The sequence below is a fragment of the Eumetopias jubatus genome, unplaced genomic scaffold (assembly GCF_037043125.1).
Source record: "Eumetopias jubatus isolate StellerSeaLion01/CBP00866 unplaced genomic scaffold, mEumJub1_p1.0 scaffold_5, whole genome shotgun sequence".
In the NCBI taxonomy this organism is placed as follows: domain Eukaryota; kingdom Metazoa; phylum Chordata; class Mammalia; order Carnivora; family Otariidae; genus Eumetopias; species Eumetopias jubatus.
This window is the reverse complement of record NW_028274811.1, coordinates 90030311-90053127: the sequence shown is the minus strand read 5'-3', so window position 1 is coordinate 90053127 and position 22817 is coordinate 90030311. Positions and strand designations below refer to the sequence as shown.

General features: G+C 41.9%; 1 protein-coding gene across 1 annotated transcript in view; it reads left to right on the top strand.

Annotated features, from left to right (window-relative positions):
- Positions 1–22817, top strand: part of SIMC1 (SUMO interacting motifs containing 1) — a 132190-nt gene that overhangs the window by 32795 nt on the left and 76578 nt on the right. Inside the window, exons 2-3 of the mRNA XM_028102675.2 lie at positions 13707–13807; positions 13944–14162. Of these exons, the coding sequence (XP_027958476.2) occupies positions 13707–13807; positions 13944–14162 (320 nt within the window). The remainder of the gene's footprint in view (positions 1–13706; positions 13808–13943; positions 14163–22817) is intronic.

The window sequence follows — 22817 nt, the reverse complement described above, 5'->3', positions numbered from 1 at the left end:
TTAATGAAATACCTAGTCAGTGTTCAAATATCCGATTGTTTTATAAATATACTTCTTAATTTTATAGTTTACTTGAATCAAGATCCAAATAAGGTCCACACGCAGCTTTTTAAAGTAACATGGCATAATACATTTAAAACAAAAAATATAGGGGCGCCTGGGTGGCTCAGTCAGTTAAGTGTCTGACTCTTGATTTCAGCTCAGGTCATGATCTCAGGATGGTGAGATAAAGCCCTGTGTCAGGCTCTCTGCTGGGTGTGGAGCCTGCTTAAGATTCTCTCTTTTCCTTTCCCTCTGCCCTTCCTCCCACCCCGTTACCTCTCTCTCTCTCAAAAAAATAAAAAATAAATAAAAATTTAAAATATATATATGTACACACACACATACCCTCTGATCTAGTGATCCCAGTCCCAACAATCAAAGAACAAATCTATGAGAGTATTTATTGTGGCCTTGTTCGCAATAACAAAAAACTTGAGAACAACTTAAAAGTCCACCAGGGGAAGAATTCTCTATTGATGAATAATGTGGGTGTCTGTAGTATGCGTAACTATGTTGCTGTTAAAAAATCAACTTGGATCGGGCACCTGGGTGGCTCAGATGGTTAAGCGTCTGCCTTCACCTCCGGTCATGATCCCAGGGTCCTGGGATCGAGTCCCGCATCGGGCTCCCTGCTCCTTGGGCGCCTGCTTCTCCCTCTGCCTCTCTCTCTCTCTGTCTCTCATGAATAAATAAATAAAAATTAAAAAAAAAATCAACTTGGATCTGTAGTTAATGATCCAGCAGGCTGCCCTGATGAATTAAAGAAGAAAGGATGTAACTGAGAAATATATATAGTTTATGATCTTGCTTTTGTAAAAACAAATGACAACTCACAACCTTTGATGTGTATTTTATACAGTTATTTCTATGTGTATATATGTATCTGTAGATCTTTTCCACTAGGCTTACATGGTTATGGAGAAAAATGTGTGGGCTCACATACTTGCACGAACATTGGGTACATGGTGGTGGGCAAGGAAAGAGCTTGAAGCAAGGAAAAACAATAAAAACAGATTAGGGGTGCCTGGGTGGCTCAGTCGGTTAAGCGTCTGCCTTCGGCTCGGGTCATGATCCCAGGGTCCTGGAATCGAGCCCCGCATCGGGCTCCCTGCTCAGCGGGGAGCCTGCTTCTCCCTCTCCCTCTCCTTCTGCTGCTCCCCCTGCTTGTGCGTGCTCGCTCTCTCTCCGATAAATAAATAAAAATAAAATCTTTAAAAAAGAAAAGAATAAAAACAGATTAGCAAAATGGGAAAATATTTATGGTATGGTATATGTTAACAAAGATAAAAGAAAACTTAATTTAAATGGTAGATTTTTATCTAGGATTTTTTTTTCACAAGAAAGTAACATTAGGAAAAAACCATTAACATTATTAACATTATATGTGTGTGCATATATATTCATAATAATCAAATAAATGCATGTTAGAACAAAAAAATGAGAGCAAACCAATTTTTGTCTATTTAATTTGTCTGTCAAAAATACTAATGCAGGGACGCCTGGGTAGCTCAGTCAGTTAAGCGGCTGCCTTCGGCTCAGGTCATGATCCCAGAGTCCTGGGATTCAGTCCCGCATCAGGCTCCTTGCTCAGCAGGGAGCCTGCTTCTCCCTCTGCCTGCCGCTCCCCCCGCTTGTACTTTCACTCTCTCTAGCAAATAAATAAATAAAATCTTTAAAAAAATACTAATGCAGAAAAGTTCTGTTCATATAATTATGTTGTACAAAGTGGTGTTGATGTAGTTTTGGAATGTTGGTGAGGTCCGGAGCCAACGGCCAAGAAAGAATTCTTGAGACGTCTTTGGTGCAAAAAAAGGTGATTTTAATTAAAGCATGGGAACAGGACCCGTGGGCAGAAAGAGACTGCTGCCCCAGGGTTATGAGGGGTGGCTGATTATATACTTGGGAGTTGGGGGAGGTAAGGAAAAGGGAGGTGTACAAAAGGACTTTGATATGCTAAAGAAGATTTACAGGATACTGGAGGCCTTGCTATTGTTAAGCTAAGGTTGTTTTTCCTTCTAGTAAGGCACTAACATTAAGATAGTTGAGAGCTTTCTGGAGGAATGTTATACTCCTTCTATTACAAGTCCTTGTTAATAGGCTGCAAGTCGTAAAGAAACTTAATTTTGTTTACTTTCCCTTCTGCCTCTGTTTCCCACAATACCCATGGAAGGGAGGGTGATGTTAGGGCTCCAGAAAATTGAGTTATGGGTCTCTGGAAGTTAGGCTAATGATAAGAATGCTTTTTCCTTGTAAATCGCTAAGACTTTGGTAAACTGATAGAGACTCATGCCTTGCAGGACTGTGGTCTCTATCAGTTCACCATTCGTTTTTCCTTCCCTTAGCTTTAGGGCAGCCAGGAGTGCCTGAGGAATGTTAAACATATCCCACTCTTGGGGGAGGAGGTTGCAGGGTGTCAGCTTGTGCTTTGTCCTCAGCTTGCCTTCGGCTCCCTCATCAGTGTGACTCACTTCATTTCCTTCTTAACTTTTCAGATACCAAGGCAGGCCTCATATTTGGTCAAAATTGCCCAAGCAATCCTGGAATGCCTAGTTTAATGCAGTGTCACCTAATAAACCCATAAAACTAAGGTTGGCATTGTGGTCATGAATGCAATTTGGCCTGACTTGGTGTACTAATCCAATTATTACTCTAATCAGAAATGTACATTTCTTCACTCTGTATTTTCTACTACACTAACTGTTAATGAACAAGTTGTTAGGTACAAAGACAAGATTTATGCAATTCATCCTCCCCCAAATCACTTCCTACGTTATTCTAATTTAATGGATTGCTTTGTTGCACAAGTTCTTTTGAACTCAGCTTCCGCAGGAGGCCACCAGTCCTATAGGTAAGCTGACTCAAGTCTCCCACTACTTCCCCCCATTCAATTTAAATTAATGAATTACCATAATGCCAAATGTTCCTTCAAACAGTATGCACCACTCAAATAATTGTAAACAGAAATGTAAAGCTAACATCAAAATTGCATGGCCATACAAGGATTCAAAATGTGCTTATAATTATGTTTTAATACTATTACTCACTTGAAAATTACAATTTTTTCCTTTTTTCCCTTCAGAGAATTTGCAGACTCCCAGGAGATCCAGGCACCAAATGGAGAAGGAGATTTAGGATTTTAAGAAGCTTATTGATGAAAGCGGCTAGGATGATAACATCACCAATTAGCCTTTTAGTTCAATTCTAATTTAGAGCAGAGTAGCCTTGCAATCAGGAGCTCCTGGTTTCTTTTTCTTTTCTCCCACTCCCCAAATTGGACCACTTCCCCATCAAACAATGCTATTTTGAAATTTTTAACAAAGAATTTGGCTTTCAATCAGCAATTCTACTTCTAGAATCTAACTCAAAGAGATAATTGATTCAGAGCACAAAGATGCAAGTACAGAAGTTGGAAACTGTAGCATGATGTTGTAAACATCCTAACTGTTCATTATTGGGTAACTAGTTGAATACATTATCCAAGCAATGTAATATTACCTTGCTCAATAATACCTTATCTATTCACACAAATTCTACTGATAGCTATTAAAAAGATGAACAGGCTAGGGGAAAAAAATAGTGAAGATGTATGAACATTTTCAAGGAAAAAACTACAAACAGTCAATGAACATTTGAAAAGTATCTCAACTTCATGCATAATAAATGCAAATCAGAACAAAATAACAATTTTAACTCATTTGATTGGCAACAACTAAAAAGTTTGATAACTAATGCTTGTGGAATTTTAGGAAACAAGCACTCTCGAACACTTCTGTCATAATGTTCTTTGGTGCAACCTTTCTGGATGATGATTTGGCAGTTTCTACCTACACGTAAAACACATACACCCTTTAACCCAGTCCCCAGTGCTTAAGACTTTCTCTATGGATATGCTGGCAAGCCTTGTTAAGGTAAGTACAAAGATGTTCTTGCAACATTACTGGTAATAGTAAAATCAAAACTGCATAATAAACAAACAAAACCCTGAAAACAACCAAAATATCCACCATGGGGAACTGGTTAAATAAATTGTGGCATATCCTAACAAATGACTTTTTTTATGCAGGTGTTAAGATATATTTACCTTACAGTTAAGAAATGATCCCCAAAATGTATCAAATGAAAAAAGCAAAGTAAATAACTCTATATAATAATGTGATCTTTTTTGTGTTAAAAAACAAAAAAGAGAAAGAAATACAGATATGTAAGTAATTTTGTATGTTTTGAAGGATTCACAAGAAACTAATAAAGGCATTTGGCCTTGGGAAGACTGAACTAGAAAAGGGAGGGTGGCTCTCAACTTGCACTCTTTATTTTGTAACTTTTTGTAGCATGAATTTGCTAATCTCATAGATATGTTTCTTTTAATTTTACAAACTGTTCAATGTAGGATATCAAGGTTGAGAGAATATGATACACTTTTTTGTTTGCTTCTTTGTGCTTTTCTATTAAATAAGAAGAAACACGTCATACTATTTTAAAAATATTATTATGAGTCAATAAAATGGATACTGTAGATCTATATTCACTGACACAGCCAACTGTAAGGATATATTTTTTGAACTAAGAAAGCCAATTGCCATACAATGTGCATAGTATGATCCTGTTTGTGTAAAATTGTGTGCACCTGTGAGTATTCACCATTCAGAGATGTCTAGAAAGATGTTATCCAAGTGGTGATGTGGTTACACATTCTGTTTTATAACCATTCTAAATTGCTTTAATTTTCTCAAAATGAGGATGTATCATCTTTGAACAGAGAGGATAAAACAAAATTTTTATGAAGATTTTGACATCTACTTGATTATCTCGGCAAATTAGAAACAAGGATGGGAACGGGGAAAGGATAAGAAAATTATTTAAGTTATGTACAACAAGAGGCTGCCTACTAAAGCAGTCCAGTGGAAAAGCTAAGAGTGATCCGAAACTGGGAGATTATACCTGGAATCCAGCAGGAAGGACAGAGTGTTCGCTAAGGCATGGGAGAAACCTGAGCTGGCTAGCTGTAGCATAAACAAAAGTGGTCCATAGGCACTGACCCTGCCATATAATGAAAAAAAGAAAAATGACAGAAAATGACCACCTTTGAAAAGTGTACATCCACCAAAAAAAAAAAAGTCCCCATTAATAAGGCAGAAAGCCCTACTGCTTAGAACATTTTTACTGCAAATGATGGTTTCAAATCTCCATGCTAAAGCAGACGTGCTCTCTGGATAAAGCTAAAAATATATGTCATTTTGCTAAGGACATATGAATATAAGCAAATATACAGAAAAGCTCTAGAGAAGGAAACAGAACCAACAAAGAAGGGGAACTGGGATCAGGATGGAGGAGGTGGTCAAAGGAGCTTTTAACATAGTCCACAATGTTTTAATTTTTTGATAAAAGGAAAATATTCACATATTTTTATTGTAATAACATATAACTAAAATGTACTATCCTAAGCATTTTTTTTCTTTTTTTTAGGTAGGCTTCACACCCAGCATGGAGCCCAACGCAGGACTTAAACTTACAACCCTGAGATCAAGACCTGAGCTGAGATTCAGAGTCGGACGCTTAACTGAGGCACCCAGGCACCCCTTAAACCATTTTTAAGTGTAAAATACAATGGCATTAGGATATAGTAACAATATTGTGCAACCATCACCACTATCCATTTCCTGAACTTTCTCATCTTCCCAACAGAAACTCTGCACCTATTAAATAACGTCCCATTCTCCCTTCCCCTAGCCCCTGATAACTCTATTCTATTTTCTATTTCTATGAATTTGCCTTTTCCCGTTAGCTCATGTAAGTAGAATCATACAATACTTATCCTTTTGTGACTGGCTTTTTTCATTTAGCATGATGTCCTCAAGTTTCCTCCATGTTGTAGCATGGGTCATAATTTCCATTAAGGCTGAATAGAATTCTAAATTGTTTATCCCTTCACAGGTTATTTCCACCTCTTGGCTATTACAAATAACATTGCTATGAAGATAGGTGGGTAAGTATCTGTTTGCATCCCCACTTTTAAAGCTTTGGGGTAAATACCCAGGAGTAGAATTGCTGGATCATATGGTAATTCTATGTCTAACTTTTTGGGGAACTGCCAAACTGTTTTCCACAGCAGCTGCACCATTTTACATCCCCACCACCAATGAGCAACTGTTCCAATTTCTCCACATCCTTGCCAAAACTTGTTTTCCATTTTTTTTAAATAATCGCCATCATAATGGGTGTGAAATGGTTTTGATTTACATTTTCATGTATTTTTTCATATGTAAGTTTTTAATTAAAAATTATTTTTAAAAAGAGAGGGATTGAGATTTGTTTTCTGCATTCACAAACTAGGGCTGCTAAGCTCTCTGAGAAAGAAGCAATGCCTAGCTTGCTCAGTTTCAGCCCCAGCCCCTAACAAGGTGCCTGGCACCCAGTAGGCACTCAGGACTACGAGTTTCTCCTGCCATCCAAAACTGGAGTGCTCTTGTAAAACCTTTCATAAGCTGAAGTGGCATAAAGCAAAGAAGCAATTACCATTAATTCATACGAAATTTTTTGAGTGTTCCCAGACCCAAAAAATAACCTCTCTTAGGCTTTTCCATTACCATAGGACACATCTCACTAAGAGTTAACAAAACAAATTGAGAGAAAGCACAGATGCTCACAGATACAGTTCAAAGCTACAGTGGCTTGATGCTGAGATACTGAGCCTAGTTGCTGGGGATGGAGCTTGGCAGGGCAACTCTCACTGCTGGGGGAGCATGCTGCCTCTATCATGGCTGGTGGCAAAACAAATACCGAACACTGTTTGCTTTTTGCCTTTTTTCATAAGAATGAAAATCCTCTTCAGATTTCTTTTGGTTAGCGAAAACAGATACTAATGTAGGTCTTCCATAAAAGCAAAGTGGTATAATGTGAAACTTCCAAAACGTGGGACTATTCATTGGATGAATAAGTGACTGCATTAGCCTCTCAATGTATATGGGATTGATGTATGAGTTAAGGGGAATAAGTCTATGAAGAAGTATCACCTTGAAAAACACACACAAATACTATTCAGCCATAAAAAAAGAAGGAAATCCTACCATTTGCAACAACATGGATGGACCTTGAGAGCATTATGCTACGTAAAGTAATTAAGGGAAAGACAAATACTCTATGATCTCACTTATGTGTGGAATCTAAAACATTAAACTTATAGAAACAAAAAGTAGAGTAGTGGTTGCCAGGTTTGGGGGTGTGTGGAAATGGGAAGCTATTAATCAAATGGAACAAAATTTCAGTTTTAAGATGAGTAAGTTCTGGGCATCTAATGTACAGCATGATGACAACAGTTAATACTGTATTGTGCTTGAAAGTTGCTATGACAGGAGAGCTCTACTGTTCTCACTATAACAACAACAACAAAATGATAATTATGTGAGGTAAAGGACGTGTTAACTAACTTTATTATGGTAAACATTTCACAATATATGTATCTATCAAAATACCACATTATACATCTTTTTTAAAAAGATTTTATTTATTGGGGCGCCTGGGTGGCTCAGATGGTTAAGCGTCTGCCTTCGGCTCAGGTCATGATCCCAGGGTCCTGGCATCAGCCCCGCATCAGGCTTCCTGCTCAGCAGGGGGCCTGCTTCTCCCCCTCCCTCTGCTTCTCCCCCTGCTCATATTCTCTCTCTTTCTGTATCTCTGTGTCTCGAATGAATAAATAAAAAAAAACTTTAAAAAAATTTTATTTATTCATTTGAGAGAGAGAGAGAAAGCCCAAACAGGGGGGAGGAGCAGAGGGAGAGGGAGAAGCAGACTCCCTGCTGAGCAGGGAGCCTGATGCAGGCCTCCATCCCAGCACCCTGGGATCTTGACCTGAACTGAAGTCAGAAGCTTAACTGGCTGAGCCACCCAGGTGCCCCAAAATATCACATTATACATCTTAAACTTAAACAATGTTATACGTCACCTATATCTCAATAAATCTGGAAAAAATAAGACAAATCACCCAGAAAAAAAGAAAAGAAAAATACACACACATACTAGTTTTTGAAAAAGACACCATCATTTTGGAAGCCTTGGGTAAACAAAATATTTCAAGACAGATCCAGGATGACCAAGCAACACTACTTACAGTTTTAAGAAAAGCAGCTTCAGGGCCAGGATTCTTCATCTGGGTTGTCAGATAAGGACAGGGTACTTTTCAAGTATACTCTTATTACACAACCAGGGACTCTGTGTTTCCTGAGTTTCAGACAGGATGGCTGAGGAGAGAGATATATACAATCAGAACACTGTTGTACCCCTAAAGTCCTATCACTTTTTTTTTTTTTTTTTTTTTTTAGAGAGAGAGAAAGCATGTGCACTCAAGCTGGAAGGGAAGGGCAGAGGGAGGGAGAGAGAGAATCTTAAGCAGACTCCATGTTCAGTGCAGAGCCCGATGCAGGGCTTGATCTCACACCCCTAAGATCATGACCTGAGCCAACATCAAGAGTTGGAGGCATAACTAACTGAGACACCCAAGTGCCCCAGTCCTAATCACTATTTTTATGATCGAAAGTTAGTTACTAATATTAATCACTTACCATAAATTCTGTAACAAAAAGAACTAAAAATTTTTTCCAATTAGTTCATATATCCATGGATGAATATTACTTTTTATAGATGGCAACCACCCATTACTTCTCCCTAGCTGAAGAAGACAGGGCATTCAATTCGTTCCCCCATTCCCTTCCCACAATTTGAAAGTGCAGCAAACTACCTCTTCCCATTCCCCAAGCTGAAAACTTGTCTGAAAATCTCTGAACCACTGACTTGAATGAGCCCCTATTGTCCTTGGGCATGAAGGAAGGGAGAAAAGAGCTAGTTGGTGCTGAGATAGGGGCCATAAGGATGAGAGCTACCTGCATTTCCTTCCTTCTTGCATTAAGCGTGTAAATTCACCATGTGAGTCAACTAGACAGCGCAGAAGATCCCTGAGGCTTGAGGCTCTTGCTGGCACTCCCCAAGAAGCCCTTCCAGGCAAGGATCCCCCCAAAACAAAAAGCTATATATTAGATTGCCGCTGGCAGGGACTGGTGGGGACCTGGGAGAAAGAGGTTGATACTGACTTTTTCTAGGTTGGGAAGTGCATAGGGGAGGCCCCAGAGAGCAACTGTTCCCAGTCCAAGTAAGACTGCTGGCATCTGGGCTCCTGACACACTGAGAGAACTGTTACTGAAGTAGCAACAACCAGCAGAAAGAGAACAAACAACTCTTCCTGGACAGTCTTGCAGAGAACATTCTCTCTCCTCCTCCTCATCCCTACTTGGGAGGAAACAAGAGCCAAGGGGAGAGAAGGGGACATTACTACCCCCTCCACTAAGGGCTATTATAACCACAAGTCTACCTGCACAGAAGAATAGGAAGAGCTGTGAATTGAATATGAGATTAAAGATTTTAAATGGGCAAGCCTAAAACATAATACTTGGAAAGAGTCTGTATTAGTTACTGAAAGTGACTTCATAGTTATGGGACCAAAGTAGGATATTCTTTTTTTTTTTGTTTAAGATTTTATTTATTTGAGAGAGAGACTACAGGGGTGGGGCAGAAGGGGAGGGAGAGGGATAAGCAGACCCTGAACTGAGTGCAGAGCCCCACGTGGGGTTAGATCCCATGACCCTGAGATCATGACCTAAGCCAAAATCAAGAGATGGATGCTTAACCAACTGAGCCACCCAGGTGCCCCTAGAGTTGGATATTCTTTTTTTTTTTTTAAAGATTTTATTTTATTTGACAGAGAGAGACACAGAGAGAGAGGGGACACAAGCAGGGGGAGTGGGGAGAGGGAGAAGCAGGCTTCCCGCCGAGCAGGGAGCCCGATGCGGGGCTCGATGCGGGGCTCGATGCGGGGCTCGATGCGGGGCTCGATGCGGGGCTCGATCCCAGGACCCTGGGATCATGACCTGAGCCAAAGGCAGACACTTAACGACTGAGCCACCCAGGCGCCCCATAGAGTAGGATATTCTTAAGGGAATTTACTGTCAGAGACCAAGAGGATTTCTAGAGACAGTGGTAATGGTTATTGGAGAAACAATAAAATTGTTTCATATTTATATCTCACAAGTTAAGATTTCTCAAACTGATTATTGTCATAATTTATAATTATTTATTAGTTTATTGTTTGTCTTCCTTATAAACTATAATCACCATAAACCAGAGACTATGTCTACCTTGTTCACTACTGTACCCCTTGAGTACAGCATATGTGCTTGACAAATCGTTAAATGAAGATTCCTTATCTTTTTTTTTTTTTAATTTCACTTGTTCATCTGACAGAGACACAGCAAGAGAGGGAACACAAGCAGGGGGAGTGGGAGAGGGAGAAGCAGGCCTCCCACGGAGCAGGGAGCCGGATGCGGGGCTCCATCCCAGGACCCTGGGATCATGACCTGAGCCGAAGGCAGACACTTAACGACTGAGCCACGCAGGCGCCCCAAAATTACTTATCTTTTAAAGACCCAAACTGAAATATCTCTAGAATAAACAGTGTAATGTCTTGGATTTACTTTAAAATAATTCAGGAAGGTCGGGGTGAGAGAGTGGGTGAGAATATAAGTGGAATAAGATTGATCATTCTTGAAGCTGGACGATGGGCACACAGGTTTCATTATAATCTTCTCTCTCTTTTTTTAAAAATATTTTATTTATTTGATGGGGGGAGGGGAGAACAAGCAGAGCAAGCAGCAGAGGGAGAGGGAGAAGCAGGCTCTCCACTGTGCAGGGAGCCTGATGCGGGGCTCAATCCCAGGCAGGACCCCGGGATCATGACCTGAGCCGAAGGCAGATGCTTAACCAACTGAGCCAGCCAGATGCCCCTTCTCTCTCCCTTTTTGTTAAAAAACTTTTTTAAATTGTGGGAAAATCATAATTCACTCTCTTAATTTTAAATTTTTTCTCAACATAATGTGAAAACATTCAAATTCACATTAAAGTTAAACATCTATATACTACCGTGTAGATCTGACAATGTTAACATTATATTTGCTTTATCTATATCTATCCAACCCACACATTCACCTATCTTATTTTTGATGCATTTCAAAGTAACTTAAAAACATCAGTATACTTCATCCCTTCACTATAGCATACATATGATAGAGTTCAAAATTTTTTCCCTCTTTTTTTTTAGGGTAAAACTTACTTACAGTGAAATCATATATTTACTATATATAAATATAACACTTAACTTATATATATATATGTATATATATAATCTTTATATTTAAAAGTTTATAGTGTTATGTTTGTGTTCCCCTAAAATTCTAACCCCCAATGTGATAGTATTTGGAGATGGGGTCTTCAAGAGGTAATTAAGGTTAGATTAGACATGTAGATGGGGCCCTCATGCTGGGATTAGTGGCCTTATAAAGAAGAGAGCTCTCTCTCTTTCTCCCCCTCTCTCCCTCCCTCCCTCCCCTCTTTCTCCCTGCATGCACCCACTGGGGAAAGACCATGTGAGGATATAACAAGAAATCTGCAACCTAAAGAGAGAGGAACCAAATTGGCCAGCACCTTGATCTTGGACTTCCCAGCCTCCAGAACTGTGGGAAAATAAATTTCTATTGTTTAACTAACCCGACTGTGTCATTTTGTTATGGCAGCCTAAGCCAACTAAGACATAGTGTTATTAGGAAGCCACTAAAGGCGGTTTGATTACATATTCTCTTAAAAATCACTTTGGCTGAATGTGGGAAAAGGAAGGAAAGAGGGCAAGAATAGATGCAGGAAGATGAGATAGGAGGCTGCTATAGTAGGCTGGGCCAGAGGTGGTCTTAGCTTGCCTAAAGTCATAACAGTAGAGGCCAAAATAAGTGAAGGGGTGCAAAAAATATTTAGGAGATAAAAAGAGACAGGACTTGTTGGTGAGAAAGAAGTAGAAATCAAGCATCATGCTCAGATTTCTCACTTGAGCATTTGCTGGCTGGTAGTACCACCATTCATTGAGATAAGAAACAGAGAAGAAGAAACAGGCTTTTATTTGAGGGGACAGGGATTTGGTTTTAGACGTATTCAACTTGAGATGCCTCTGAGGTTTGATACACATTTGGATACATATATCTGGAGCTTTGAGGACAGGGCTAGAGATAAACCTAGGGAGTCATCGGCATGAAAAATATCATTTAAAGCCACGGGAATAGTTGACATTGTGTAGGAAGAGGTGTGTGAAGGTGGCCTATGTCAGATCTCTGAGGAACATCAAGATTTAAGGAGTGAGTAGAGGATCAGGAGTCATCTAAGAAGACTGAAAAGTAAGAGAGGTGCGGAGTCACAGAAGCCTTGAGAAGACGGTGTTTCCAGAAACAGGGAGTTAGGGGCACCTGTGTGGCTCAGTTGGTTGAGCGGCTGCCTTCAGCTCAGGTCATGATCCCGGAGTCCCAGAATCAAGTCCCGAGTCAGGCTCCCCGCTTGGCGGGGAGTCTGCTTCTCCCTCTGACCCTCTCCCCCTCTCATGCTGTCTCTCACTCTCTCTCTCTCAAATAAATAAAACCTTGAGAAAAAAAAAAAAAAGAAACAGGGAGTTAAATAAACCAAATGCCTAATGGCATTTGGTGAAGACAACTTAATGAATCCCTTCACAACAGGGATGATTTTAGCAGTTTGACCAGAACTTCTGAAATCCATTGGCCGTAGACTCCTCGCCCACCAGACCAGTGGTTTTCAATGCATGGTCCCCAGAATAGCAGCATCAACATTACCTCGGAAATTTCAGAAATACAAATTCAGAGCCTCATACAGACCTACCCCAGATTTAGAAACTCTGGGGTGGGGCCCAGCAATCGGTGTTTGAACAAGTCTTCTTGGTGATTGTGATGCTCTCTAAAGTTTGAGAATCACTGCACTAGACCCTGCTTAGGTAGCACCTGACAACCATTCCTTTGGGAAACAATCCCTCTTCGGATTAATACAATTTCCCATTGGACCTGTCAACACATATACCAAGTTGCTGGAGCATGAGCAACAGGATTTTTGTCAATAACCCACACTTATCGTAACACAGATTCTATCTTGATTTTAATGTTCCTACACTACAACCAGCCAACTACACCTACCACTTCTCCCTCTATGGGGTATATCTTTCTGTTTACCTTTATAGCTTTGCTCATTCATAACATCTAATTATTTCTGGCGTGTGCTACCTCATGGCTTCTCATTGTGCATTTTTTCAAGTTTCTGATCCTGCTACCAACTGTACAAGTGTCTAAATCTCACAGTGTAAATTCCTGAGTGACACAGATTGTTGGTGAAACTGCCAATTGGTACAACTTAGGAGTAATTTGGCATCATTTATCGAAACAGCAGAAACATCACCTTTGACCCAGTAATTCCACTTCTAGGAATTTATCCTACAGACGTACTGCACATGTGCACAAGGAAGTGGGGCCTCTGTGCCCCACTTGGCCACAGGCCAGGCCACCTACCCTCAGTCAGTCGGGGGCTCCTCCACCCCGTCTGTCGGAGGCCAGGTCCCTCCCCTCAAGGGCAGTTAGTGGACGCGGGCTCAGTCAGAGGCCTGTTCACACCTCACTTCACACTTGGGTCGGTTGGAAACAGGTGGGGAAGCCCTCGCAGTCTCAGCGTCACACAAACACGCCCGCAACACAGGCCCAAGCCGGCTGCGACTTGATTTTTCCCTCTCCTTTTTTCCTCCCTAGGAAGGGAGGACGAGTGCCCCCTGGCCCCGCCTAGCACAGTGCCCGCGGCCCTGACCCGGCCGCCCGCTGCCTGCGGCCCGCCGCCCGCCGCCGGGGGGCAGGCTCAGGAGGAGCGAGGCGGGGCGGGGCGGGGCCGGCTGGAGGGGGCGGGGCTCGGGGCGGGAAGGGGCGGGGCCGGCGGGGTGATGGCTCCGGTTGTCGCCGCCGCCGCCGCCACCGTCGCCGGCGCCGCCTCAGCAGCAGGAACCGAAGTCGCCGCCGCTACCGCCGCCGCCGCCGCCTGGGTCGCCGGCCGCCCGCGCGCTGCCTCGGCCGGGGCCCGCAGCCATGGAGGACTTCATCGTGATCTCGGACGACAGCGGCTCCGAGAGTTCCGGGGGGGCCCGCTCGGGCAGGGCGCGAAGGCTCCGCCGGGCCCTGTCCCGGACCCCCGGAGCGCTGCCCCGCCGGACTGTGGTGAGTGAGCGAGCCGCCGCTCGCCAAGCCCCGCCGCGACGGGAGTGCCGCCCGCATCTTCGCGCGCTTCCCCCCCCCCCGCCCCGCCCCGGCTTGGCCCGCTGTCCCCTGCGCCCCCGCCTCCCGCCCCTTGGCGCCTCACAGCTGCAGCCGCTTCCCGCCTCGCCGTCCGCCGGCCTCTCCGGCCCTGAGGAGCGCCGCTGGCCCGGGCCACGGCCGCCGGGCCTCCCGGGCTCCCCGCTCCAGCCTCAGCTGGCCGGGGCTGGCGACTGCGGCCGAGCACATGGACGGCGTCTGGCGCGCCTGCGGCGGGGGGTGCGGGAGCCCGCTGCAGGCGGCGGCCTCAGGCCCGGCCGCGGGCTCCCTTGGACCCGGGGTAGGGGGCGGGGGACTGCAGGGACGCGGTCCTGGGGGCTGTCCCGGATCTCGAGGCAGGGCCGCGGGAGCGTGTAATTGTTTGGCCTGTGGTGGGTACAGATGTGTGCGGGGAGGTAACAGGAGCCTGGGCTGGGAAAGAGGGAAGCGCGGGCCTGAGCCTGAGCCAGATGGTGGCCGCGCTCCAGGGCCTGGCAGCCGAGCGAGGGGCCCGATTTTGGAGTTGTGCAGGAGGGCGATTTATTTCACTTAGCAAACATTTACCAAGCTCTAAAGGAATAGGAAGGGAAATATCTTGCTCTGTTTCTTTTTCCCTCGAGCCCCTTAGTCTTTGTCCTTCTTCCTGAGATGGTGAATGAAATATCTATTGTCCCTGCCTTTCTAGAATCCTCCACAGATATTTACTGAACCCCTAATGTGGGCTAAATGTGCTAGGCCCTGGGGATACTAAGGAGAACACAACATCCGTGGTCCCTCTCATGGAAGGTGATATATTCAACAAGTGACTATTGAATATTCAAGGGGTGGGAGGTGGACAGGCTTTCTCTCTTATCAGAAGACTCTCAACATCAGACTTCAGCGGTCTTCCCAGCCTCCTATGGCCACACCCCAGAAATAAAAGCATTCTCATGCTGGTGTTATTTGTATAGATCTGTAACCAAGAATTTAAGGAAGACACCTTTCTTCATATGCAAATACTCCTTCAAGACAAATCTAGCTTCTGCTCCTCCAATCCCAGCTAGTTTGCAGTCCCTGAGTCTCCACTGTGAGCCCCTTCTGTGTCCCAGGTATAATGCTAAATGCTAGGTGGTCATTACAAAATGAATGGCATGCAAAACCAATTAACTTATAGTCCTGTGTAGCCATGGTTCAAGCATGAAGGATTCTCAGTAAATCTCAGTTAAGAATTTAGATGAGATGGACAGAAGAGATTTTCAAAGTAGAAGTGAGCCAACTTGGTAAGTGAATAGCAGTGTGTAAGACATAATAGACCCACAGTAAGTGTTTGTTGGATGAAAGAAAGAAGGAAGAGAGGAGAGAGAACAGTTCAAATGGATGTTTGATTAAGTGAGAGCAAGTACAAGAGTAGGAGCAAGCTTGAGGCAGAAGGGATGCTGCATTCAGTTTGGACCTCAGAGGAGAGGACTCTGGGACTCTGGAGAAAAGTCAGGACTGGAGAGATTTGGTAATTATCCAAGTAGAACAGAGCGCTGAGGGCCGAATTGTGACTGAGATCAGCAAGGAAAAGACTAAAGGGAGAAAAAAGGTGGAAGGAAAACATACTGCAGAATAACTAACAACTGCCTTTCCTCCTAGTTCGTCCTCTTTCCTATTACTTCTTCTCTTCAATCCTCCTTAAACTTTGTCCATCTACCAGCTCCTTTTCCTCCCAGGTACTGTCCAACTTCCCTCATCCTGGCCCGGCTCACTTCTTCAAGTGCATAAATGTCATCCTTATCCCAGTCTGTGGTGTCTCTTGTGGCCCTTCACACACATACAGGTGTGTGCTCAAACTGCTCCCCTCCCCTATGACTACCCAACCAAGCATTTTCATCTTGAGCCTTTTGATAGTACCCAGTGTAAATCTTGCTTTTCCATATATTTACTCCAATTTTCTTAAAAACTCCAGGCTCGTTCTCCTTTTATCATTCTTGCAAATTAAATAGGGCAGTAGGATAACCATGTAAAAGATCAGAGGCATTAAGAGACTTGCAAGGTTAAAGCCTAAAGCTCCTTTGTCTAGCTTTCCCTGAAGACCCTGCGGTCAGGGAGGCCTCTTCAAATCAGGATCTCCCGCATAGCAGCTGCAAGAGCTTTGACAAGTTCTGTCACCTCTCTCAGCTTTTGCACTTGAGAATGTTGATACCTGGCAGGACCATTAGAAGGTTTTTAATGAGGCAACGCAAGGAGAATGCCTAGTATCAATGATAGCTTTTGCTACACTTTGTGTTATTTTTCAATAAAGCCTGACCTTCTCAAGCTTGGCAGGCAATGAAATAAAAGAAACAAGTTCTATTTATTTTTTTTTCTTTTTTACAAATATTGACTGAGAAAACAACTTGCTTAATTCAAGAAATCAGAAAACCATCTACAATACTGTAGTTAACATTTCTGAACTCCTGATTTTAAACCTAGGCTCTAGTCTTCATTAAGTTTATGAGGTGTGTCTGTGTTTTTCATAATACTTAATTGCTTTTTGTTTCCCATTTATAGAAGCCGAACATGTTCAGATAGTTTTTGTTGACCTAATTACAAAAAAGTTTAGAAATATGTGTAGAAGAAAATTAAAATTCCCATTAATCTCACCATCCAAAAAACACCAACCAGTGTTGACATTTTGAAGTATGTCTAAGATTTTATTTATTTATTTTTAGAGAGAGAGAGAGAGCTGGGGAAGGAGCAGAAGGGAGAGGGAGAGAATCCCAAGCAGACTCCATGTTGAACTAGGAGCCCAACACAGGGCTCGATCTTGGGACCCTGAGACCATGACCTGAGCCGAAATCAAGAGACGGTTGCTTAACCAACTGAGCCACCCAGGTGCCCCTGCATGTGGGATTTTTTAGCTTGCCTTTAATACACTTTTTATCTCTTGCTGCACCAATAAATACATGCCTCCCCAATATTTTTTTTAAAGATTTTATTTATTTATTTGACAGAGGGAGAGAGATAGCGAGAGCAGGAACACAAACAGGGGGAGTGGGAGAGGGAGAAGCAGGCTTCCCGCCGAGCAGAGAGCCCAATGTGGAACTTGATCCCAGGACCCTGGGATCATGACCTGAGCCAAAGGCAGATGCTTAACGACTGAGTCACCCAGTCGCCCCCCAATATTTTTTTTAATAAGGAGGAACTTTTTTTTTTTTAAAGATTTTACTTATTTATTTGAGAGAGAGAGAAAGAGCATGAGCAGGGAGGAGGGGCAGAGGGACAAGTAGGCTCCCTGGAACGGGGGCTTGATCCCAGGACCCTGAGATCATAACCTGAGCCACCCAGGTGCCCCTCCTCCAAAATATTTTTAATATATTTCATTGAACAGATTTATAATTATATTTATAACTTCCTATTAAAGGATATCATGCTGACATTTCTAAATTTTCTTTGTCATAAACAACACAGTATAAAGTCCCTCATAAGTAATCTTTGTACCCTTGTTCATTTTCTTGTTTAAGATAAGTTCCTCTTAGAAGTGAGAGTGTGAAGTCAAGAGGTATGCCCCCTTTGATTGCTTTTGATATATATTGCCAAACTTCCTACAGAAATTGTGCGCCAATTATATTCTTACCATACTCTTTTCTCCACTACCTAGTCACTCCCAGATATTGTCAATTTTTTTTGGTAAATATTTACTGAACATTACTATATGCCAGGCACTTGTAGGTGCTAAGAATACAGCTGTGAATAAAACCAAGTCCCTGCCCTTATGGAGGTTCTGTTTTGGTCGGGGAGACAAACAGTAAACAATCACATAAATGTAATGTCAGACAATATACAGAGTGTTAGAAAGAAAAATAGGCATTTTTGTTCTTTTAATCTTTGCTGATATGTTAGTCAAATTCTGTGAGCTGTCCCGGTTTTAATTTTTTTCTTTGGTTGTGAGTCATTCTTTCAGTAAATACTTATTGAGCACATGCTCTGACCCTGGGGACCAGAGGTAAACAAGGTAACAACGGACCTACATTCTAGGGGGGAATAAAACTAATAAACAACTATTAAATAAGTGAACAATGTAATAGTAACTTGAGTGGAGTTGGGAACATTAGATGTGTTTTCAAAGAAGGCCTCTTTCTGAAGAGTTAATATTTGAGAACAAAATGACAGAACAGATTTGTTATGAGAAGATCTAAGGGAATTAGGTAGCAAAGGGTGCAGCAAAAGCAAAGACTTGGTAGTAGAAATGGCATGACTAATTGGAGGAATCAAAAGGCCAGTGGGGCTGGAATGTAATGAGTGGACAACAGAGTCCTAAAAGATTAGAAATAGGTGGGCTACATCATATAGGGTCTTGTAGACCACAATAAGGAGTTCAGATTTCATCCTTATGTAATAAATCTTTGAAGGGTTTCAGGCAGTGGAATGACATAATCTGATTTATATTTTAAAAGGTGACTTTAGCTACTGTGAGAAGATAGGACTGTAAGGAAGATGACCATATAATTCAGTATCCAAATGGGAATCCTTTTGCAAATGAAATGAGGCGCTGACTGGAGGGGATGTCAAGCAACAGGTAAAAACTGGAACTGTCCCAAACAAACCAGAAGTATAGCCACCTTCCTGTAAGAGGACCAAAGTAGAATCAGGGAGATCATTTTTTGAGGTTGCTGCAGTAGTCCAGACCAAAAATAATTGTAGCTTGGAATAGAGTGGGCTGGGATACTGGAAGGATTTGGTAGATATTTAGGAAGTAAAATCAAGTCCTGAGAACTTGGATGGGGATAGTGAGGGAAAGGGAGGAATCAAGAATGATGCCCTCGTTTTGGCCTGAGCCACTGGATGCATGTTGTTGTCATTCATTGAAATGAAGAAGACTTGAGGAGGAATGGGATTGGAAGAAAGATTCAAGAGTTCTGTTCTGAAGGTGTTTTAAGTTAAGATGCTCATGGAATAGCCAACTGGAGATGCAAGGTATATTGTTTATATTGAGTTGGAGGCCAGGGGAGAAGTTCTGACTAGGGACACAGATTTGGTGTCATTGGCACATAGATTGTATTAAAATCATTGATCGGGATGAGATCATCTAGGCTAAGAATCTACAAGAGGAAGACCATCCTGAACCCAGGGATAGGGCACACTACAGTGTCTACCTCAGGCAAGGGAAGGAGGAGCAACTAGTGAGGTCGGAGATCAGAGTGTGAGCTGGACATCTCTATCACCAATAGATATGTTGGAGATATATATATTTATATATATATATACAGAGAGAGAGAGAGAGATACTGTGTGCATGCCTGTAAAAATTACCTATTCTTCTATTGAGGTGTTATTTGTAAATTTTCCTTACATAGTAAAGACTTTATGGGTCGAACTGGGTCCTCCAAAAAGATATGTTGAAGTTCTAACCAGCACTACAGAAATGTAACCTTATTTGGAAATGAGGTCGTTGCAGATGTTATAATTCAAGATGAGGTCATACAGAGTAGGGTGGGCCCTTAATCCAATATGACTGCTGCCCCTATAAGAAGACATGAAGACAGAGGAAGAACACCATGTGACAGTGGAAACAAAGATGGGAGTTGCAGCTGCAAATCAAGGGATGCCAAGGATTGCTGGTGACACCAGAAGTTAAGAGAAAGGCTTGGAACAGATTCTCCCCTAGAGACTTCGAAGGAGCATGGCACTACAGACAGCTTGATTTTGACTTTTAAGCCTCCAGAACTGTGAGAGGAAAAATTTCTGTTGTTTTAAGCTAGTTTGCAGTAATTTGTGCTAGGAAACTAATAGAGCCCCCTGTGCCATACACATTACTTTTTTTCCCCCACTTTTGACTTATTTTGGTTCCTTACAGAAGTTTTATTTTCTTTTTAAGATTTTATTTATTTATTTGTCAGAGAGAGAGAGTGAGCACAAGCAGGGAGAGTGGCAGGCAGAGGGAGAAGCAGGCTCCCTGCTGAACAAGGAGCCCAATACGGACTCCATCCCAGGACCCTGGGATCATGACCTGAGCTGAAGGCAGACACTTAACAGACCGAGCCACCCAGGCATCCCTTTACGGAAGTTTTAAATTCTTATGTAGTCAGTCCTATCACTTTTTTCCTTAGAAAGGCTTTCCTCTTAAGATTATAAAAATATTTTTACATTTAATTTATTAATCCACCTGGAATTAGTTCCAAAAAAGGGATAAAACAGTAATCTAATATTTTTCTTTCCAGATGGTTAGCTATTTGTCCCAACATTGTTTATTGAATTTTTTACTCTTTCTACCCAGTGGTTTGAAATATTACCTTTATCAAATGGTAAATTTTATATATTTTTATGTCTATTGTGGACCTTCACTTATGGCCTTGGTACATGCTACTTTAATAATAAGCAGAAGAGGAGCTTAGAAGAGCCTGGCTAGCTCAATTGATAGAGCACATGACCCTTGATCTCAGGGTCATGAGTTCAAGCCCCATATTGGGCATGGAGCCTACTTTAAAAATAAAAATAAATAATAATGATAATAAAAAGAAACTCCTCATTGCTCTTTTTAGATTTTTTTTTTTTAAGATTTTATTTATTTATTTATTTGACACCGAGAAGCGAGAGAGAGACAGAGAGCAAGCACAAGCAGGGGGAATGGCAGGCAGGGGAAAAGCAGGCTCCTTCCTCAGTGGGACTCAATCCCAGGACCCCGGGATCATGACCTGAGCCAAAGACAGCCACTTAACCAACTAAGCCACCCAGGCGCCCCTCTTATTAGAATATTTTGACTAGTTTTTGTATATTTATTCTGTCAGATAATTTTAAAATCATTTTGTCAACTTCCAAGCAATTTCTACTTCTAAAATTGGGATTACACTAAATTTAGAAATCTATAGTTTGTGGTATTTTACTTAATGAAGTTTTATACTTTTATATATGTATTTGTACATCTTTTATCTTTATGGGTTTTTTCTTTGTTTTATGTTTAGAGAGATATTTGCTGTCCTGAGATTACTCTCCTTTTATTTCCTTATTGTTCCTTTACCATCTCATTCTTAACATTTAGGTCTTTAATTCATCTAAAATGTTTTATATGGTGTGAAGTAAACTCACCATTTTCCATATACCATATTGGCATATTTCTAAGCATCAAATCTAAGATTTGCTGTCAACTTTTTTTTTAATAAGATTTTATTTATTTGACAGAGAGAGACACAGCGAGAGAGGGAACACAAGCAGGGGGAGTGGGAGAGGGAGAAGCAGGCTTCCCACGGAGCTGGGAGCCCCATGTGGGGCTCGATCCCAGGACCCTGGGATCATGAGCCAAAGGCAGATGCTTAACTGACTGAGCCACCCAGGCGCCCTATATTTGCTGTCAACTTAAGATAAACAGCTTTTCAGGAAAAAAGAAACTAACACATGAAATGTGAGACCAACTATTAGATGCACCCTGATTCTAGATGTTAGAGTTTGTAATATATGATGTTAATCAATTGTCTGGGAATAATTTCTCAAATAATTATCTTTTCTCCACTATTTGAAACACATTTTTAAAAAAAGATTTATTTATTTTAGAGAGAGAGAGAGCATGCAACCAAGCAGGGGATCGGGTGTGCAGGGGCCGGTTAGAGGGAGAGAGAGAATCCTGAAGCAGACTCAGTGCTGGGCGTGGAGCCTAACTCGGGGCTCATCCCAGGACCCTGAGATCATAATCTGAGCTGAAACCAAGAGTCAGCCGCTCAACCAACTGCACCACCGAGGCACCCCTTGAAACACATTTTTAACACCAAATTATTTTACACACTTATGTCTGTTTTTGGGTTTTCTTTTGTGTTGCATTGATTTGTCTATTCTCAGTGACAGAATTTTACTGTTTTATTTTTTGCAGTTTGATAATAATTGTTGGTATCTAATAGAGCAATTACCTCTCCTTATTTTCTTGGTGATTGTGTCCATTTAGTCCTCCAAAAGAATTTCAGAATCATTTTGTCAAGGATTACATTAGATCAGGGTTTCTTTGGGTCGGATAATTATTTTCTGTGGGAGGTTGTCCTGTGCACTGTGGAGTGTTTAGTAGCATCTTTGGTCTCTGCCCACTAGATGCCAGCCAGTAGCAGCACTTCTCCTCTCCCGTGACTTGTGACAACCAAAAATGTCTCCAGACAATGCCAAATGTCTCCTGGAGGGTAAAATTGCCACTGGTTCAGAACCACTACATTAGATTTATAAGTTAATTTAAAAAGAATTAATATCTTTATAATACCGTCTTCCTAATTAGAAGCATGGTTTAACTTTCATTTTATGGGGTTTACTTTTTGGCAATCAGTAAAACTTTCTTTGAATCCTGTGCCTTTCTTATCCTGGAGCTAGTGTTTTGATTCTGAATAACTGGTTGCCACATAGGGTTGAGCATATTAATCATGGTGAGCCTCACAGAGTAAGAATAGCTGGCATTTATGCCAGGCAGCATGTTAATTAAGTACTTTGCATGGATTAACTCATGTAATCTTCACTGCAGCCCCATAAGGTTGATACTGTTATTATCCCTGTTTGATAGATGAAGAATCTGAGGTAGGGTCAACCAGGTGCTAACTGGTAGAGCAAGTTTACCACCACTAGTCTCAGTCTTGAAAATCCTGGGGTGAACTTGCTAACCTCTTACCAG